Source organism: Corvus moneduloides, chromosome 3 (assembly GCF_009650955.1).
Source record: "Corvus moneduloides isolate bCorMon1 chromosome 3, bCorMon1.pri, whole genome shotgun sequence".
NCBI classification, from domain to species: domain Eukaryota; kingdom Metazoa; phylum Chordata; class Aves; order Passeriformes; family Corvidae; genus Corvus; species Corvus moneduloides.
The window spans coordinates 21,396,074-21,416,086 of record NC_045478.1 but is presented as its reverse complement, the minus strand read 5'-3'; the positions used below and the strand labels follow the sequence as shown (position 1 = coordinate 21,416,086).

The window sequence follows — 20,013 nt, the reverse complement described above, 5'->3', positions numbered from 1 at the left end:
TACAGATCCTCAATCAATATTCAACATAATCTCCCTCCCCCAAATATTATTTAATATGATTTAATAATATACCTTGTTCATCTGAAGGTTTTTTAATTGTTGTTGCCACAGAAGGATAGTTTCTAATCGGCAAATCCAAATATTGATGTTGCCTACCAACACAGATTTTCCTACTCCCCTAATCAGTATACAGAGAGTAGAACTCAGATCCTGTAGAAGATCTTTGATCAATCGTGGATTATACTGGTCTTCCATAACTGGAAAACAAAACAAACCAAATACAGTTTTGGTTCACAGAGTTAACCAAGCTAATCAACACCTTTTCTAGGGGAACTAATTACAACTCAGTTGTTTGTGTACAAAAATGCCCTAATTCCCACCATGACATTCACTGGTGCCGTTCCATATATGCAAGATCAATAATTAACAATTTCACAGGCAAATTTGCTGCAACATTTCAAGCTATGCATTTGCAAACTTAATGCCAAACAGCTAGCTATAAATCCGATTTCTTCAGTTCAAAGCAGACAGTATAACATCTCCATTTAGTGTGGTTACCAGAAAAAAAGAAAAATCAATAAAATGTAATGTCTTTTTCTTAAAATAATCAAAACATATGTATTTTGAGTCTCAATACATCATGCAAACTTAAGCCCAAACATTTTATTAACCTAAAAGCTTTCACATTTTGTGAAGAGTATAATTTAACAGTAACCAATAATTTCTGAATAGAATCTAAATGTCACTTAATTTCACCAACCTGTTCAATAGACATTATTCAATAACTAAGAGAAAACAACTTATTGCAATCATGCAATGGGAAGTATGAAACCTTGCACTAAGCATGCTATTGCTATGTCTTACAATGTAAAAATGGTAATAAAACTAACAAAAAAAAAAATCAATTAATAGCTTAGTTACAGCAATTAAATCTGAACAGTCAGATTAAAAATCCTTGGATCTTACCCTTCTGCACAATTTTGTCCAAAATGTTAAAGTAGTTCTTCTGTGCTGCACCACTCAGTGAAGTTAACTGGGATTTTGCAATTAACTGCAAAAGCTAAGATAAAAAATTAAAAGTCAGAAGGATGGAAGTAAAACATGATTTAAAATGCACACTTAGTGCATACACTCACCTACAACAGCCTGGCATTTTGTGAAAATATAACTACAGAGTTCAGAAGACAAAGTAAGATATGTGGAAAGCTTTAGGCATTCCCACTGGCATCCCATGAACAACTCCTGAAGGATGTATATTTTCAAAATACTGTACAAATACTGGTGCTTATCTCTGACAAAGCAGATGACATACAGACTTTATGAGCTGTAGTGAAGTAACAGAGAGAATCTGTTTCAGGGGCTCACAAATGCAAACGTGAACTTGGATGTACCTGGATCCTGAAAACCCTGACACGTTTGGTGGCCAGGAACATCACCCTGAACTGATACCAGCTACCAGAATTACAGCTTCTGAGTCAAAGTATCATACTGGTCAAACTGAAGTGTGATGGATTTAGTGCACTACTTTCTACTCATGGAGAGGAAATACCCTTTTTTGCCTAAACTAGGGGGAAAAAAAAATTCCTGTATTACTCCTACATTCAGGTCCCTGGTAGAATAAACCACAGTGGTCTTATAATCAGCAGTGTACAAACCATGTCAGTAACTTTCCTTTGGGAATGGTTTAGGGCAAAAACCAAAACAGTTTAAGTTCTTTCTGCACATGAATGCCAAGATATAGCTACTAGAGGCAGCCCTTGCTCCATTCTGGCACATTTGCTTTTATATTTTAGATTCATTTTTGTAGCTGATAAGAACCATTAGCTCTTCAACAAAAAATGGTCTCTTATTATGAGAGACTTTGATGTTGTGACATTATTACAATGTTTAAAGGTGTGGCACTGAGCTTTGCAATTGCACTTTATAACAGTGAGTTCAGAACAAGTGTTCTCAACATACTGGAAAGGGAAAGCAGGGAGCAGAAAACACCATTCCCTACAGAGTGCTCCCACCACTGACCTGCAGAGTGCTCCTGTGTAGGGTAGCATCAAGTGTTGGCACAGAGGATGAAAGAGATCAAGCTTGCCAAAAATTATATTGTATCTTCATTTCTAAAACACCAATTTGACACTTCACTCAACATTAATCTTCCTTGGGAGGAAGAAAGAATACACCTGTTCTGTCCCTGATTTAATAATGTTCCTTCTGGCTTCTCTGCACGATCGCTGACAAAACATTATGTACTATGAAAGAAAGAAATAATTATCCTGATGTATTTAAATACAAGCACTCTTGTCTCAAAAATTATATAAACAGGTATCAGGATCTTTTTGTTGGCTTTTTCAAAGCCTATTAGCTTGATTAATAATTTGGAATATACCTAGAGGTCTCTGGCAGTCTGCCAGTTCAAGCAAGTAGGTACATTTCTCTTGATTAAAAAAAAAAAAAAAAATCAGTTATGTTGCTCAGTCTAAAGATCAAATCAAAAGACAAATTCCACCTCACTGATTTTAATGAAGATTACAATTTCAGTGAAAGGTAATATGCAAGGATTAAGACAATTTTAGCAAAAGCAAGGTAGGAGGACTACAAGGATCTGACACACTGATACAAGCAGAGCCATCCATAGCTTATGTTGTCTACTACAGATTATAACTTTGAATGGATCATCTCTTAAGTCAGATGGAAAAATTTGGAAAAAACCAACCCATATCAAATTCTATGTATCAAAATTTAACAGCTACGAAGTTATCAATATACTACAGCACCATCCAATACAAAAATCTAACTGATCCTACCTTCTCCCCCTCACTCCTCATCCTAAAAGGGTCCTGGACAGACATCTATATTAACTTTTAATAATGAATGGCATATTTTTACTTAGTTGGAGAATCATCTTGGTGGCCTGAGATCAAAGAAGAACTAGAGTAGGGATTGATCTTTAAAAAAAAGTATTCTTGATTTATACCTTGCTATCAACAAGCAGCCACCACCTCAGGGGAACTGCTGCAAAGACAAATTAAAGTTTTGTATTTGTAAAACAATTCTAAATTTTAAAAATTCCAAACAAATTCTGAAACATTTAGAGGATTTTGAAAGTCTATCTACTATTTTAAATTCACATAGATTCCTTAGGGTCTATTATTAACAGACTAATGGTTTGGATCGCAAAGCCAAATTTCTGAATTTTAAAAGTAGTGCTCCTGCCTCAATGATCTTAAGCCTGACTGACTAAACCAGCATTTTGTATTCCTTGGCAAACAGAAGAAAAACTGGTCAACGTGCTTATGTTGGACTTTGCACTTTGACTTGATCAACTGTTTCGAGTAACCCAGTTTAGGCACTGCAGCATCTAAAACAAATGCAAAATTCTAGATCTGCATTCCTTTTACCTGCTTGCTGTTCAAGTGAGGCGCCCAAGGTTGACACCATTTATACGAATCACCTTTTGTAGGTGCTTTGTTTTTTTTCTTCCTACTGTTCAAGGCTGAAAAGTCTTGGGAAAGATCACAGCTCTTGATTCTTCTCCCAAAACAGCATTAAAAAGTAATGTTCTAAACCACAACACATACATGCACCAAAAAACCCCGAAACCCTGCAAGGGAAACAAACCAGGCAAGTACACTAACCACTACCCTGGAAGCAAACTCTTTTTGCTTTGTTTCCACATCTCTTGTTTTTCTGAAAGTACAATACATTGCCTCAGCTTCACAGGGAATGATAGAATGTGTTTTCTCTCCAAATACTGCACAGCCTAGTGGTAAGGGTGTTCTCCTGGTATGTTTATTTAATTTTTATTTGTGTCTTTTCAACTTCTGGATGCATTCCAACAAATACAATACTTGTGAACAGCCTCACCACAGAACTGAACTCTAGTCCTGATGTGACTCACATTTTGAGCTTCTCTAGGAGCTGGAACAAGCACTTTATTGCATCAGGTTAGATAATAAAATAAACCTGGGGCTAGAAAGAAATCAGTATCCCCAGAACAGGCATTTCCAAATGGGCAGCTGGTTAGGCCTTGAGGTAATTAAGGCTGGAGTCTCAAGTTTTAAGGGATGTTAAAGACAAATGCATAGATATCTTCTCCTTGATAAAAAAATTGTGCAGTCAGTCACAGGACTAGTAAGAAGTTGCAGAAGATACCGAAATATCAAAATATTTACACATCAAGTATTCTTCTGGAAATTGTTATTTTAAGCGTATTTAAGACGTAGCAAATATTTAAGATGAGTAACACTTTGCTATTTTTGGTTGTATAGAAATTGTTTTACTTTTAAAGAGAGTTCATTACCCAGACTGGCGAACAACAGTTGAAACTACCATCAATGTCTCCCTCTAAATACACAGCACACTGGCCATCACCATCCCCCTCTAGCTATAGGCTTTCAGACAGCCATATACTGAGTTTTCACCAAAGAAAATTTACTCAGTTTAAAGTTGTTTCTTGCATTATAAATTACATGTGAACAGGGTATTTACACAATTACAAACCGTTACCTGTTCAGTGCAAAAATACTCCTTTTGTACACACAGGCACATCAGCAAATGCATTTTTCTAATATGCATATAAAATAAAGAGCTTACTTTGACCACGTAATTGAACCTCCTGATGTCCTGAATCGCACTTGAAAAGTCTAAGCGGTTAAACGCTTCTCCCAAGGTGCAATAGCCGTGTCTCTGAGAAGAGGAAAAAACACACTTTAAATGGAAGGAAACAAAGACAAAATTGAGCAAAACATTCAGAAAAGCACGCTGACATGCAGCTGATGCTAATGGATACCATGCTCCCTGGAAATACAGTGCCTCTAGACTGAAGAGTTCTTTTTTCTACAAGAAATTAAATGAAACCAGATATGCTATTTGTAACTAACAGGTACATAGGCAAGGCCTTTCAATTCATACTAAATGTGTAATCTGGCATCACTGGTATTTGATTTCCCTGGGAATCTACTCCACTCTTGCAGAGTGTCACGATGCTGGCATTTGCCATGCACAAGGAAGAGCTTGCTTGTACAGCAATCTGAGCCTACAAGTATGAGAATTATCTGATTCACACTTGAGGGTAAGAACACAGCTAGTTGCTTCTGGGATCAGAAGAACAAATGGTCTCAACATCAAATAGAATTTATTTTGGTGCTAGAAGCTTAGGCACCACAAGCAAAACCAACTGCATTTCCTTTGGTACTTCTCCACATCTTAATGTGAAAATGGAAGTTTCAGAGGCTGTTGTGAATGACTTAAGATGGTAGTAGCAGCCCAAAATGACATGAGATCACGTAAACTCAGTATATTTAGAGCCACAAAGCCACATTGGAGCCCAGGACCAAATATACTGAGGCTAGGAAAAAACTCTAACTGGTAAAAGAGAGTCTTGCAGAGCAGCGTGCTACTATGGTTTTATTAGCCATGGGAAGGAGGCAGATAAATAATTATTTGAAACTCATTCCTAGACAGACTTCCTTGGTAAATTATGTGATGGTGACAAATTTGACAGTACAAATTAATGTTCCTTTTTGCGACCCAATGAAAGCTTACCCTGCATGTGCCCCAGTGGGACAGGACAGTTAACAATTCACTAGAGTGGTGATAATTACTGCCTATTAGTTAATGACCAAATTCAGGATTGTCCTGCTTGCTCATTCAGCTGACATAGCTCAGATCCAAGCACACTGCACACTTCACGATATGCGTACCTTGCTTAGCTAATAGCAGTGAATGAACACATACAGTTAACAAAACTTTTGTTGAAATTTAAATATTTGTGGCTGTTCTCTGGCTAAACAGTTATCATAAGGTTATGCTTGAAACATTAATATGAGAGACATTTCCTTGAACAGATTTCTATGAAACTACACCTCTACCTTTCCCAGTGTACCGTCATGACAAAATTATTCAAAGAGCATCTCCAATTTCATTTCAGCTACACAAATGCATTTGTTTTGGTTTTCTTTCATTTCAATGCTCTCTCCTGCAGCATGTTTCATATGTTTCTTATCAAGACCTTCCTAACTTGTCATTTTGTCCTAAAAACCAGTATCCAGTTTGGGAAAAAAATGTTTCCTAGTTGTGAGTCTGCTATTTCAAAATCAAGAAAGATGAGAACCTGTAAGAAAAACTAGAGCCTCTAAATAATGTTTTAGATTAGCTTAAATTGTTGCTCTGAAATTTTTGGTTCATGTATGCTTATTCCTTGCTACTTTTTCAACCTTCTACTCTAAGCTTTTAAATTTATACAAAGAATTACTTGAAATATTAGTGTTTAATTCTAACCATCCTTGCTTTGTTTTTTAAATTAAAAAACCCAAATAAACCTGAAAGGTGAATAGTCAAATATCAGAAGATAACCAAAATATTTCGTCCACTCTGACTGGAGAAGAAACAAAAGCAAACACTCACACATCACTAGTACACCAACTTCTGCATAAGTAGGGGAAAAAATAATCCCTATATATACAGGTTATGAAGGACACCAATGAGAGATTTTAGGCTATTTGTATTTTGGCCTCTATATAGTTTGAAACCTCAGCTTAACACCCTTACCATTCAAAGGGCCACAATGACTGGTGGCAGGCCGTCTGTTGTCCCCCTGCTCCTTCTCACCCTAATTTGATATGGCACAAAGGGAAAAAGCATGCTTGAGACTTTTGCAGACCAATCTAAGTTAACCTCATCTAGAAGATAAAGCAGAAAGAGGGCCGTGAATCTGGTGAAAGGCTTTACAGTACCCTTCAGATATAGACAGGCAGTCTCTGGGTCACTGGTCTACAAGGTCTGCAAAGTCTTGCAGTATGTCCTTTGTGTAAGCTCTCCTCAATAGCATGCCCTTCCTGAGTAAAAAGCTCTGTATTGTCTCTCTCAGCTCTAAAATGCAAAGCTACTTTTGCCTGCATGACTACAATCATCACACTCACCTCCTTCCCTCTCTCCTGGCTGGTATTACTATGTGGATGTAAAACCTCTTTACTGGTGTTCAAGTTCCACACATCCCAGATAGCCATGGCAATCAGCACAGGATGAAACTCAAACTTCAAGAGTTTAATCTCTACTAGAATGGATGTATTTTAACTCTTGGCTTTCCAAGAGGTCATTCCAAGAGCTTTCATGTTCCCTTTACAGTTACATGATACAGTTTATATCCCAAACTGAAAGCATATGGACTTTGTTGATCCTCTTTGTAAAGTTTGAAACTGATGTTTTATTTACTTCCATTCAAATTTACACCAAGATTCCAAAATATCAGGTGGCTGCCTGCAAGCAACTTCTTTGGAGATGTTTCTCTGGTTTTGCAAATACTTTCAATTTTAGTTCAAAGAGAGACAGTAGAAACACAGATGGGCTTGTATAAGTAGTGGAGAACTGTATGTCTATCCTTGCAAGTTCCCACATCTCTGCCACAAAGACCTACCTAGAAGTCACTCTGCCAGCTGCCTTTGCCTCACCATGTGCAGGTCTCCAGTGTTGCCAAATAAGAGAGTAAAGCATAAGCCCTAAGACCACATGGCAAAAATGCTTTTTTCAATATGCTTTCTGTCAATTAAGAACCACAAAGACTGTAGGAATCGACCCACACCATGCAGACTTACTTCCCTGGTGCTTTCTTTATGAACATAAATCCACTTTTCACGATAAAAACCTAAAAGAAAACCAAAATATAAGCATTTTAGGCTTCCACATTAGTTAATGCCTTCCACAAAGAAACTCAACTAAACATATAATTTTCAATAAAATGCTTCAAAAGATAGTAGAACATTTTTAATGAAGGAAGTTTATAAAGCCTAGAAAAAAAAAATTTCACAAGTTATGGACTTCATGGAAGTAACAGAAAAGTTATATAAATGGTTTTTTTTAAAACCAGAAGAGGTGGCACACAATTGGGAGATGAATGACAACTTTTGTCAGCTGTGACCAATTACTGACATAACAGTAGTCCTACATAATTCCTGACCTTTTTTTTTCCATACAACAGGCTCCTTAGCATTTGAAAGTACAGCAGATTTGGACAACGTTTTTGTTCCTGGCCACTCTACCCCTGTAATCCATTTTCTTCTGTACAGGTGCCTGCTCTACATTGACTTGGTTCAACTAACTGGAGGAGACTGCAGGGAAGTTAAGGATATAAGACTAATAAAGGCAACCAGGCTGACCTTCAGCTTTCACAAGTCTCACATGTTGTCAGATGAGACATCCAGACTCTTGAATCTTCTGAAATACTTTAAACTCAGACAAGCTTGGAGAAGCTTGCAGCTTGCAGCTTTCTGCAATACCATCTCTCTAAGAATTTTGGGGATATACAAATAACAGATAATTTCAAGATCAAAGCATTAGAAATGCCAAGAAGTTGCTAATCAACTTAACCTTTTTTACCTACTCTACCACATTCTCTGCTTCAGTAAGTTACTTGCTGCCATACACATTTGCAGCCCAAAGCACAAGTGATCTTTTAAATATGAGAACTGATAAAATGGCTTTCATATTTTAAATTTTTTTAAAGGGATTTCTCTCCAAGAAATTCAATACTGATAAAGTCTTTATCCAGAGATATCATTACTATGACAAAATATATTTATTTCTGAACTGATTCTGGAATTGTATAACTAATTACCATCTGAATTAAGCAAAAAATAAACCAACTGCTTTGGGAAGCAGAAGCTCCCATAAGCATCCAGAAGAATTTAGTCTCAAACTAGTCCACAGTCTCAATTAAGACATATCACTTTTGACACCAGAATTTGTTGCCAATACAGAAATAGACATAATTTGGAAGGCTACTCTATAGCTGAATATAAAATAATGGCTATTATAACATTTTTCTGAACCTACACGAGTCTTCTAAAATAAATGAAAAAACCCAGCCTTACATTGTGAATCCGTGTTATTCCTAAAATGATCTTTTTTCCTTTTCTTGGCTGCAAACTCACAGTCTTCAGTACTGTATACTTCTTCATTCTCATCATCCCCAGTTATGATACTGAAATAAAAATATCTAATTAGAATAACCATAATTAAATAAAATTAAAGATGCATACACCATTACAATTTTCTGCATTAAAATCTACCAGCTGAAAAAAAAATACATCATATTCTTAATTAAGATCTTCTACCTGATTGTCTATAGCAACATGTATCTTGAGAGAAGCTGTCTTGTTCTTTTCTTCTCAAAGGGGTTGAATTTTGTGTCGAAGTGATTAAATATGCAAAAGTACCTTCCTAAGAGGCATCTTGTAAGCCGTTACTGACATTCAGGAAGGACTACTAAGAAGACAGTACTAACCAGACAACTGCAAAACTCTGCAAAGCTCTGGTGTACAAAAATCCATTACTTGAAGTGGCCCAAGCCTTAACTACACACAGGTAAAAGTCTGCGAAGAATTACTGCACATCCCTGCACAGGCAGAAAGCCAGCAAAGAACGACATCTCTCTTACTACTGTCACCTGCGGGACAAGGAAGGTCTTTCTTTTAAGAAATGCTTGACTCACAGCTCAGCACATACAGGTGTCATGGCACTGTTCTACCAATGATTTGTACAGCATGCAGAGCCACGTGGTCTGTCTCTGCCAGAGAGACTTAGCTGTACCTATGTCACTTCTGACAGTTAACTATGTAACCCAACAGTGAGGACTATACCAAATACTTATGTATATCGTACATACAATGTGAATATAGAAAAAAACCATACATACATACAAAAACAACACATACTATTAAGGCTTTTTTTTAATAAGCTAACCTTTCTAAAATTTATATACATTTAAAAATTGCCTGTGCTACAGAAAATATACACAGCTTCATAAAATTTGCTTTCCATTTTCGCAGTAACTATAAGGACCAGCAATGAAGATAAGAATGGGTGTTCTCTTTTCTAGCACGGAGAAGGAAGATACTTCATATGAAGGCCACAGTCTTGCACAGATAAGAATAATGAAGGATACATGGTAATGAAGTTTAACAGGGAGACTTTTTTATTTCTACATTATTGCTCTTTGACAATAAAGTCGTATACAAAACTCCTCACATTCATTACTATTTTTAATCTAAATTGCGTTTTATCATTGCCAGTTTGAACTTCAGATTTAAACAACTGAACACTGTAAACTGAAGGACACGATTTTTTTTCAAAAAGTATCTGGGCATTAAGTGACAAAAATCAAATTATTTTAGTCTATTTCTACTAGCTTACAGAGTTAAAATTCTCAGGTTTGAATCATTTGTTAAACAACACTGTAAAAAATTTTTGGTTTTTGAATAATTCTAATCAGTAAATGCTAGCTCAGCTTAAAGATACACAAGTTGAGAAGATTTAGAAAAAAAAATTGGTTTCATCTTAGCTTTTTTTTTTTTTTCAGGATTTAAACCTAACAAACCTCTGCATTCAGATAGTGCTCAATCCAAGGTGGAGGCCTTAGTTCATGCCTTAGTATTTTTAATGCAGACAGTAAAGACTCAGTACCTTAAATACTCTGTGCAACAGTGCCAAATATCACATCTGGTCAAACAGCAAAATAGTTCAGAGGGAAGAAACCATCAAGAGACAAAAGCAAAGCAACTGACAAAAGCAAAACATCAACACCAACAAGTTACTTGATTATGTAATATTCCAATCCATCAGTTTGGGAGGTTTTTTCCCCAAAGCTACCATACAGGAAATCAATAAATTTACTAAAATTAATTTAATTATGTTTTAACATATTGGCTGCATCACCACACCATCTGAGAAGTTATTGCAGAATCTGAGGAGTTGCTACAGAACCAGAAATTGAGCCCAAAGCTCCCAGAGCTTTATCATCCTAACAACATATACAAGACTAGGGAGATATGTCCTGATACTCTGCCAGCAGATAATCCAGGCAGCACAGAAACACTCTCATTCCCCTTGACCTAGGGCAAGCAATGGGGAGAGGATGGGAGGTCACATTCCTGAAGGCCTGCTTAGAAGAGGAAGGTTAATATGTAAAGATTCCTTCTTTTGTTCCTGGAGAGGAAGTGTCCCTAGAAAGTAATTTAGACCAGTAACATACCTGAAGTGATTTAAAGCCCATTCCACTCAAGCATCATATAAATAACTAAGGCAGCTTAAGGAGTCAATAAATATAAGGAATTGTGAAGATAAAGAGGGTTATTTCAAACACCTTTGTCTAGCATTCAAATTTGCCTGTGACATTCCTGGAATTCCTCAAATCTCTTAAGAGAAAAGACAGATTGGACTGTTACCTCTAAGGATCTTCTGATATGAGACTTTATTTCCTCATGTTTTGTCCCACTTCACATGGAGAGTCTTTCCCTACTTATCTGTAAACACCACCAGTCTTCTTGACAAATTTTTAGTATGAAAGCAATTCATTAAAGCAAGGGTCCCACAGACATCAGAATAGGATAGAAACACAGAGTTACCCAGTGACTGCTAGTGTTCCTTCCAGAAATCTGTAGAGCTGCTTGACGAGTAATAAAAATGCTGCTCTATTGTTCCAAAAGCAACCCCTGCCCCCTCAAACACCAAGCTAAGATACAAGAAACCAAATCAAGTGCTGCACATGCCATATGGTGTAACAGAAGCCTTAATTTAATGTTTTTATTATAATACTGCATGTGACATCAGTACACCTGGAAGGATTTAAATACATACATAATACTGCCAATTTACAGCTATTCTTACTCTCTTGTCTTGATGACACACTTCATCAAAAATTATTCTAAAGCTTTTAAAAGCAAAGTACCTGGTGTCCTTAGAACTAAAATATCTTAGATAAATCATGTAAGAATTTCAGTTTTTCCAAAAAAAGTAATTTCTCAGCAGTATTTAAATAACCTCTTGGCTATGACACTTAAAATGATGGAAAATGTGACAGGGTTATCTGAGCTCCAACTATTTTCCCTCATCCCCTTGCTTCTTTTCACGTGGCCCTCAAGTAATGAAATTATATACAGAGACACACTAAATATTTTAGAAGTGACTCTTACAGCTTGACCACGCATGGAAAATCCTGAGCTAAGTGCATGCACCAAATGACTTTTGTCATTTGACAAATATATTGTAATGTTATCTGTTAATAGGTTCAAATCAAAGGACTTCCATCCAGTGCCAAAATCACTCTTGTGAACACTGTATCTCACAGAACTAAACAAGAGACAATGCAGACTGAAATGACTACCCTGCCAGCCTAAGTAGTTCATATGAACTTAACACAAAAAAATAAGTATCACCATCATGAAAATCTTATTAGTCTAATCCTCCTTCTTTTACCTCAAAAGGAGCACATAAGACAGGTTTACTCCTAAATTGCAGGCTGCTGAAAGGCACTTGCATACAATTCTGTAAGGCAGCTCCTCTCCACACCAAACTCCACGGACACAATGCCACAGCACTGGAAGTATATACCTTTGCTTGAATTTACAGGCAGTCATGGCCAGCATTCACACCACAGAGCTTGAATGCACACAGCCCAAGCCACACTTCCAGTTACTGTATACCTTGAACACAAGGCACTCATGCAAATAACTAAGACCTACAGAACTGATGGTCTAATTTTTTTTTCCACCTTAGTTTCCATAGAAAGATCTAAAGTGCAGCTATTCAAGCATTATGCCAAACAATGAAAACTGTTCCTGCACAAGTGATTATATTTCTTCAAGCATGGGGACCATTAGGTCCACCAATTTTACTAACTGAGCAACTGGATTCACCAAGGCACGGGGTGACTAATCAAGCAAAGTTAGAAGTTCTATTTTAATAAGAACACATTCTTCAATTCAAGTAGCTGATGTGTCTTGAAGGTTTATTTCTAAATCTGTTTGCAATTAGATCTTTGTAATTTCTGACGAGAAATTATTTGCAACAGGTAAAGGACAAAGTTTGGCAAGCAACAATATCTATACTTTCTCTCACAGAAGAGAAGCAAAACTAAAGAGGGTTTCAATCAACTACATAGCTTGAATTTATTTCTTTATAAAGGAAAACTGCTATACTGCTCCCTGAAATACAATACTAAAGTACTAACTTCAGAAGAGATTCCTACAGAACATTTTGGTGAAAAATATTATTCCTTCCAACGGATGTAAATGAATAAAACCCTGCTAGAACTGCCAGACTGGCATACACCACCATCCCTATTCAAAGGGCAGTTTAAAAAAAGACAAATAGGTATTTTTGTGGTTTACTGTATGCTTCTTCTACAAGGAAGCACTTTATCAAGTCTCATTCTTTTTTAGTGCTACATCCTGTTAACAAATATCCTAAGCTGAGTTGTCTTCAATATACACCATAATGATTTCTAAATAGCTTACGATGGTACAGAGAATCAGCCAGCAACACATCTTACACTGCTGTACCACAACGTGAAGCCCTGCCCATGGCACAGAAGAAGCCCAAGCCTGGATATATGCTGGGTATAGACTGGATAGGAAGCAGTTTTGCAGGAAAGGAGCCTGGAGTCTTGAGGGTAAGTAGCTGAAAACAGGTCAGCAGTGTGCCCTTGTGTTCTATTAAGCCAACTGCACCCTGGTTTGAGCTAACAAAAGTGTATCCTGCAGACTGAAAGAAGCAAACATCCATGTTTATTTGGCATGAGTACTCATCTGGAGTACTGTGTCTAGTTTGGGGCTCCCCAATACAATGAAAACATGATCATACTGGCACAACTCCAGTGGGGACTTACCAAGGTACTGGAGCACATGGTGCACAAGGGTAAGAGAACTGACCTCGTTCAGTGTTAAGAGCTGGCGGTGAAAGGAAATCTGATTGTTGTCAGTTTTTAATATGAGGCTATAAATAAGATGGAGTGAGACTGTAAGGTTGGAAGAGGTGGGCAGTAGTAAGTCAAATGGTAATGGACACAATATGTAAAAAGAGAAATACTTACTAGACTGAGGAGGGCAGGGAGAAATGACACAATATAGGACAAGCCAAAAACAAACTAAAAACCAAAAAATTAAGAGTAACAGAACAGGAGCCCAGAGAAGAACTTCCATTCTTGGAAAAGCACAAAGCTGAACTGGGCAAGGCCCTGTACAATCCAACCCCAGCTGGCCTTGCTTTGAGTACGTGTTTCAATCAGATGACCCCCAGAGGTCATTTCCACCCTAACTTGTTCCATAATGTTGTGAAAATAGATGTTGTTAATTGCCGTTTAGCAGCAGAACTTAACTAGCATATAAAAAGTCCAAGTTATAATCATAGATCCAAATTTCAAAGTGTAGTGAAATTACTCAAAAGTAGTGCTACTATGCCAAGAAGTACCAACTTGAATTCGCTACTCTGAGTTTGGACAACATACATCAGTAATTAAATAGACAGAAGCAGAATTAAGAAGAAAAAAGTAAAGCCACAGTTTGTGGCTCCAGAGGAGTTCAGTTCTAGGATCTTCCAAGACTAAGGGAAAAGAAAACCAAAAAACCAAAACAATCCAGTATTTTTGCTCAAAGAAGCAATAAAAATAACTCACCTTGCTCTTTGGGAGAAAGATACATATATACATATACACACACCCCACTATAAGCAGAAGAGCAAAAGTCTCAGTGGTATTCACAAAGAGTGAGAACTCCTTTTTCATACTTGTCAAACAGCATTATTTATTTTTTTAAGCAATTTTCACAGTTGCTAAATACTTAGTAGATTTCCCTTAACTTGCCAAGTATATTATTAAAGATATAAAAGAGGGAAGATTTTTTTTTTTTTCAAAGGTATTTGAGGCAACTTTGATGTTGGAGGCTTACTGAACATTCTTTCAGACACAGTGTTTTGTAGCCACAGTGGCCAGACTGTGTGGATAAAGAAGTCCGAATGAGATCAGTGACAGATGACCACAAAAAGAAAAAAGGCATGAAGAAAACAGTAGGTTAAGCTTAACAATAATGCTTCACTGCTTGATAACTCCCTTGAGGATTGTTTCAGAAATTTAGAAAACACAGGTGTGTGACTACAGGAAGTCCTAGCTTCCCAGTAAATTCCATCTAAACCAGATGAGTTATCATTTACTGGACTAACAACAAAACACTGAATGTTCCCTTTCCTCATTATGAGCACATTATGCTGGAATTTATGACCAAGAATGTTATCCCTGAGAATTACTTCTTTGTGGAGAAATTTGCCTTGACAAAGCTATTTGTATCACACCAGTCTGTGGGCATTTGCCACAAGTATTACTTTATTTATCTAATCTCTTTCTTACCTATCCTACAGGAGCACATACAGTCATATATTGTGTTAGAGAATGAGCATTAAGCTACCACTGACTGTATATTTGGAGGAAAGGCATTTTCTGTCTGCCACACACTAATGCAACACCCACTCAGAAAGCCTTCATTCACTTCCAGGTAACAGTTCAATATGGCTGTTTGCACTTGCAATTTACAAGTGTCACTTTTACCTTTAAATACTACTCGACTGGCATTCGGGGAGGGGGCTTTTTTGTTGGGTTTTTTTTGGCTGTTGTTTTGTTTTTTGGGGTTTTTTTTTTTAGTATTTATTGTTTTATTATTTTGAAAGACATACAACCTAAGAAAGGACCTGGCTGCCTCAAATAAGCAACTCACAAAGAAGTGACAAAAGACAGACAATCTCCACAGGGGTCTCCTGTCTGCCTAACAAAACACATGACTGCATTTGTATACAGATGACATCAGCTACCACAAGCCGATGCAATCTGAATGGAAATTAAGTCAATCTTTGCCTTCCCACCTGCTATTAACTCATGCAGAATCACTTTTTTTTTTTTTAAACTTACACAGTGTGGCTGATATCATTCAGCTGATTATTCCCATCCTCAAGGGCAGGACTAAAGGGTTCACATCTTTTCCATCCATCTTCTGTTTTAACCCATCTCCATCCAGGGGATCTCCAGTCTTGGCCCAAAAATGGCATGGTTCCTCTATAGGCAGCAAGAAGAGATTTTTGGTCTATTATTTATTAAAAAAAGTTTCAAAACTTCCTGTCATTATTTCAGTTTTCTCTTTAGCCTTAAAAAAGAAAAAAAAAAAAAAAAAAGAAGAAACTACCTTGAGAAAAGTTCTCTATAAAGCATCCTTTTAAGAAATAGATTCAGTGGTTTAAGTACATTTTTTATTCTCTAACCACATTCTTCTTGTCTTTCAGCATTTAGTAGATGAAGGTAGATTTCCTTGTTCTTTAGAGAACAAGGAAAAGAAACCTGGTAGTCCAAGACAGGAACGATACCAAGAAGCAAAATTGTATCATGTGTAATCTGCTCTGCCATGATCAAACAGATTACTGATTTTTATATGTGACTAATAAATGGTTTTTAAAGAGATTGACAGATCACAAAATCAATATCGCTCCTTTTATTTTTTTCTAATCCTTACAAATACTGAGTTTATGGTACAATGTGTAGTGATGTTTTGGTAAAGGAATTTTCACTTTTCCGAAATATTTTTTCAGTTGTTGTTGAGGGTCACCACCTCTCATGCCAGCCTCGTATTAAGCAGATACCAGAACAAAAGAAGACTGCAACAAAGTCCATTGTGACATGTCTCCAGAAATTCCTACAAATAGATGCAGATCAACACAGGTATATCACTCAAACAGTGTTCTGCTACCATTTTTCAAAAGTGAGATTCACTTCTGACACATTAAGAATTTGAACAAGGCAATTTCTACACTCTGAAGACTATGACCTTGCCAGATTTGCCCTCTTCTTCCCATTCATGACACAAACATATTGCTCCTTAGTTTAAAAAGGGATTTCACATGCAAGCTATAGAGAGAAGATAACATTATCATATTTGAAACACGTGTTAATATATCATAGCAACAGCTTAGGTTCTAAAAAATAAGCATTTTCTAGTATTTTTTCAACTTGAAAAAATATTAGGCACCACATCAGTAAACATCACTATGAATTTATTTAAACATTTGCGCTCTTGACCAGCATTTGCCCAGTATATTCTTCAGAACAGGATAAAACACCAGAAGAAATACAGGCTGAGTGAGCCAGTTGGGTTTTTCTTTAATTAAAAATCTGCATACTATGCAAAACAAAGTACATTGTCTAGGCCTCAGGATTGACTAAAGTCCCCTTCCTACTCATAACTCAGCTTTCCTCTGCTCCTAACAAGAACCTTTTCCAAAATTTACAACATCCGTTCCCCCAGTCACGACAAACTTTATTCATGCCTATCTGCTTTTCCAATCCTTTTACTGGTTCCTAGGAATAATACAAACCACAAGAAGTTGTTTAGTACTCCCCTCATACTGGTGTCATTATCACACCATGGTTTGGGTTGGAAGGACCTTAGAGATCACCCAGTTCCAACCCCTCTGCCATGGGCAGGGATACCTTCCACTAAACCAGGTTGCTCAGAGTCACATCCACTCTGGCCTTGACCGCCAAAAAGGATGGGATACCCACCACTCCTCTGGGCAACCTGTGCCAGTGTTTCATCACTCTCACAGGAAAGAACTTTTTACTAAGACCTAACCTACACCCACCTTCTTTCAGTTTGATGCCACTCTGCTTTGTTCAGTCACTATGTGCCCTTGTAAAAAGTCCCTCTCCAGTTCTCTTGTAGCCTTCCTCTAAGTACTGGAAGACTGCTCTAATGGTCTCCCCGAAGCCTTCTCTTCAGCTGGCTAAACAATCCCAATTCTCTCAGCCTGTGTTCATAGAACAGGTGCTCCAGCCCTCCTCTGGACTCTCTCCAACAGGTTCACAGCCTTCCTGTGGTGGGGATCCCAGAACTGGATGCAACACTGCACGTGGGATATGAGGAGAGCAGAGTAGAGGGGGAGAATCACCTCCCTTGACCCACTGGCCACATTTCCTTTGGTGCAGCCCAGAACACGTTTGGCTTTCTGGGCTGCAAGAGCACATTGCTGACTGATGTTGAGCTCCTTGTCAACCAATAACCCTGAGTCCTTCTCCTCAAAGCTTTTCTCAATCCACTCTCCACCCATCCCATACTTGTGCTCAGGACTGCCATGACCCAGGTGCAAGATCTGGCACCTGTCCTTGTTGCATTTTATGAGGTCTGCACACACTCATTTCTGTCTGGTCAAGATCCCTCTGGATGGCATCCATTCCCTCCAGCTTGTTGACTGCACCATGCAATTTGGTGCCACCCACAAACTTGCAGAGGGTGCACTCAATCGCACTGTCCATGTCTCTGACAAAAATGTTAAACAGGCCTGGCCCAATCCTGACCCCTCAGCAATGTCACCTGTCACTCCTCTCCACTTGGCAACAAAGCTGTTGACCACAGCTCTTTGAGGGTGACCATCCAGCCAGTTCCTTATCTACCCAGTGGTCTATCTGTCAAATCCACATCTCTCCAGTTTAGACACAAGGAATTTATGTGGGACACTGTCAAATGCTTTTCGTAAGTTCACGCAAATGACATCAGTTCCTGCGTGACTCCGTATGACCTCATCCACCAACCTTGAAACCCCACCATAGAAAGCCCCCAAATTTGTGAGGGAGGATTTGCTCCTAGTGAAACCATGCTAGCTCCCATCCTCATACAACCTAAAGAGATCCCAACACCCCATTCCTCCAGGCAGGCTCCACACACCTCCCTCCAGACCCCTCAGTACTGCCCGTCACGCCTCGCCCCAGCCGATTCCCCAGGCCGATCTGCACACCCAGACTTTAACACCTCGTTCCACGCTCCTTCAGCTCCATACGCCCTCAAGAGCCAATCCCAAACCCCTCAAGCCCCGACTGCCCACACTCAGCCTCAAGCCCCGACTGCCCACACTCAGCCCCAAGCCCCGGGCCGGCGGGGCTCACACAAGCGGCCCCGCAGGCGTCCTCCCGGCCCCGCTGCCGGCCGGGCCGCGCTCACCTCAGCGCGCCGTCCCCGCCGCTGCCCGCCCGGCGCTCGGGCGGGCCCGGGGCTGTTGCCGGAAGTACCATGGGCCGCTCTGGCCACGCCCCCCCGCGCTGATTGGCCGCCGCCCGCCGAGCTTGTTGCTACCCGGCAGCGCGAGCCGCCATTGGCGCAGCGGGGCGGGGCCGTCCCCGCCCGCCGCGGGCCGGCTGCGTCACGTGACAGTCGCCCGCGAGGAGCACGTGCCAATGTTTTGGTCGGCGGGGGGCGGGGCGTGCGGCGCGCGCGGGGCGGGGCGTGACCCCCCGGGGAAACCCCCCCGGTGTGACCCCTTGGGGAAACCCCCCCGGTGTGACCCCCCGGCGAAACCCCCCCGGTGTGACCCCCCGGGGAAACCCCCCCGGCGTGACCCCCCGGGGAAACCCCCCCCGGCGTGACCCCCCGGGGAAACCCCCCGGTGTGACCCCCCGGGGAAACCCCCCCGGTGTGACCCCTTGGGGAAACCCCCCCCGGCGTGACCCCCCTGGGGAAACCCCCCGGTGTGACCCCCCGGCGTGACCCCCTGGGGAAACCCCCCCGGTGTGACCCCCTGGGGAAACCCCCCCCGGCGTGACCCCTCCCGGCGTGACTTCCTGGGGAAACCCCCCGGCGTGACCCCTCCCGTTGTGACCCCTTGGGGAAACCCTCCGGGTGCGACCCCTCTCGGTGTGACCCCTGGGGAAATCCCGCGGTGTGACCCCTCCCGTGTGACCCCTTGGGGAAACCCACCCAGTGTGTGAGGTGGGATGGCCCCCTGTGACCCCTGGAGAAACCCCCCGCCCCCAGTGTGACCCCTCCTGGTGCGACCGGGGTGACCCACCCGGTGTGCCACGCTCTCCCTGTAACCCTTCCCGGTGTGACCCCCTCTCTTCTATGACCAGTGTGACTCCCCGGCATGACCGGTGTGTCTGATATGACCCCCCCGGCACGCCCCATTGTGACCCTATGTCCCAGGTGTGCCTGGGTGTGCCCTGAGTACCCTGGTGTGCCCTCCCAGTGTGCCCCCACAGAGTACCCCATGCTCCCTGGTGTGACACCCACCCTGTGTGACCTGCCCATTGTGACCTGCCTAGTGACATCTGGTGTGCCCCTGCACCCCCGGTGTGCCCCTGTGTGCCCCAGTGTGCCCCCGGTGTGACTCTCCCTGTGTGCCCCAGGTGTGCCAGTGTGCCTGGAAAACCAAGCTTGCGGAGGG

General features: G+C 40.3%; 1 protein-coding gene and 1 long non-coding RNA gene across 5 annotated transcripts in view; one reads left to right on the top strand and one right to left on the bottom strand.

Annotated features, from left to right (window-relative positions):
- Window positions 1-18,898, bottom strand: part of FBXO25 (F-box protein 25) — a 30,690-nt gene extending 11,792 nt beyond the window's left edge. For 2 of the 4 annotated variants that reach the window (XM_032104568.1, XM_032104569.1), the window contains exons 1-7: window positions 18,795-18,898; window positions 15,722-15,865; window positions 8,862-8,971; window positions 7,587-7,636; window positions 4,588-4,680; window positions 967-1,060; window positions 73-257 (exon numbers count right to left, since the gene is read on the bottom strand). In XM_032104568.1, the coding sequence (XP_031960459.1) occupies window positions 73-257; window positions 967-1,060; window positions 4,588-4,680; window positions 7,587-7,636; window positions 8,862-8,971; window positions 15,722-15,865; window positions 18,795-18,865 (747 nt within the window). In that variant the 5' untranslated portion in view covers window positions 18,866-18,898. Of the gene's footprint in view, window positions 1-72; window positions 258-966; window positions 1,061-4,587; window positions 4,681-7,586; window positions 7,637-8,861; window positions 8,972-15,721; window positions 15,866-18,739 lie in introns of those variants that run through there. The other 2 variants (XM_032104570.1, XM_032104571.1) reach the window with 2 other exon arrangements.
- On the top strand, window positions 8,955-10,016 carry LOC116442035. Its single transcript, XR_004239357.1, has 2 exons — window positions 8,955-9,354; window positions 9,819-10,016. It is a non-coding gene; the product is annotated as an uncharacterized LOC116442035 (long non-coding RNA).
- Window positions 18,899-20,013: the final 1,115 nt, after the last annotated feature.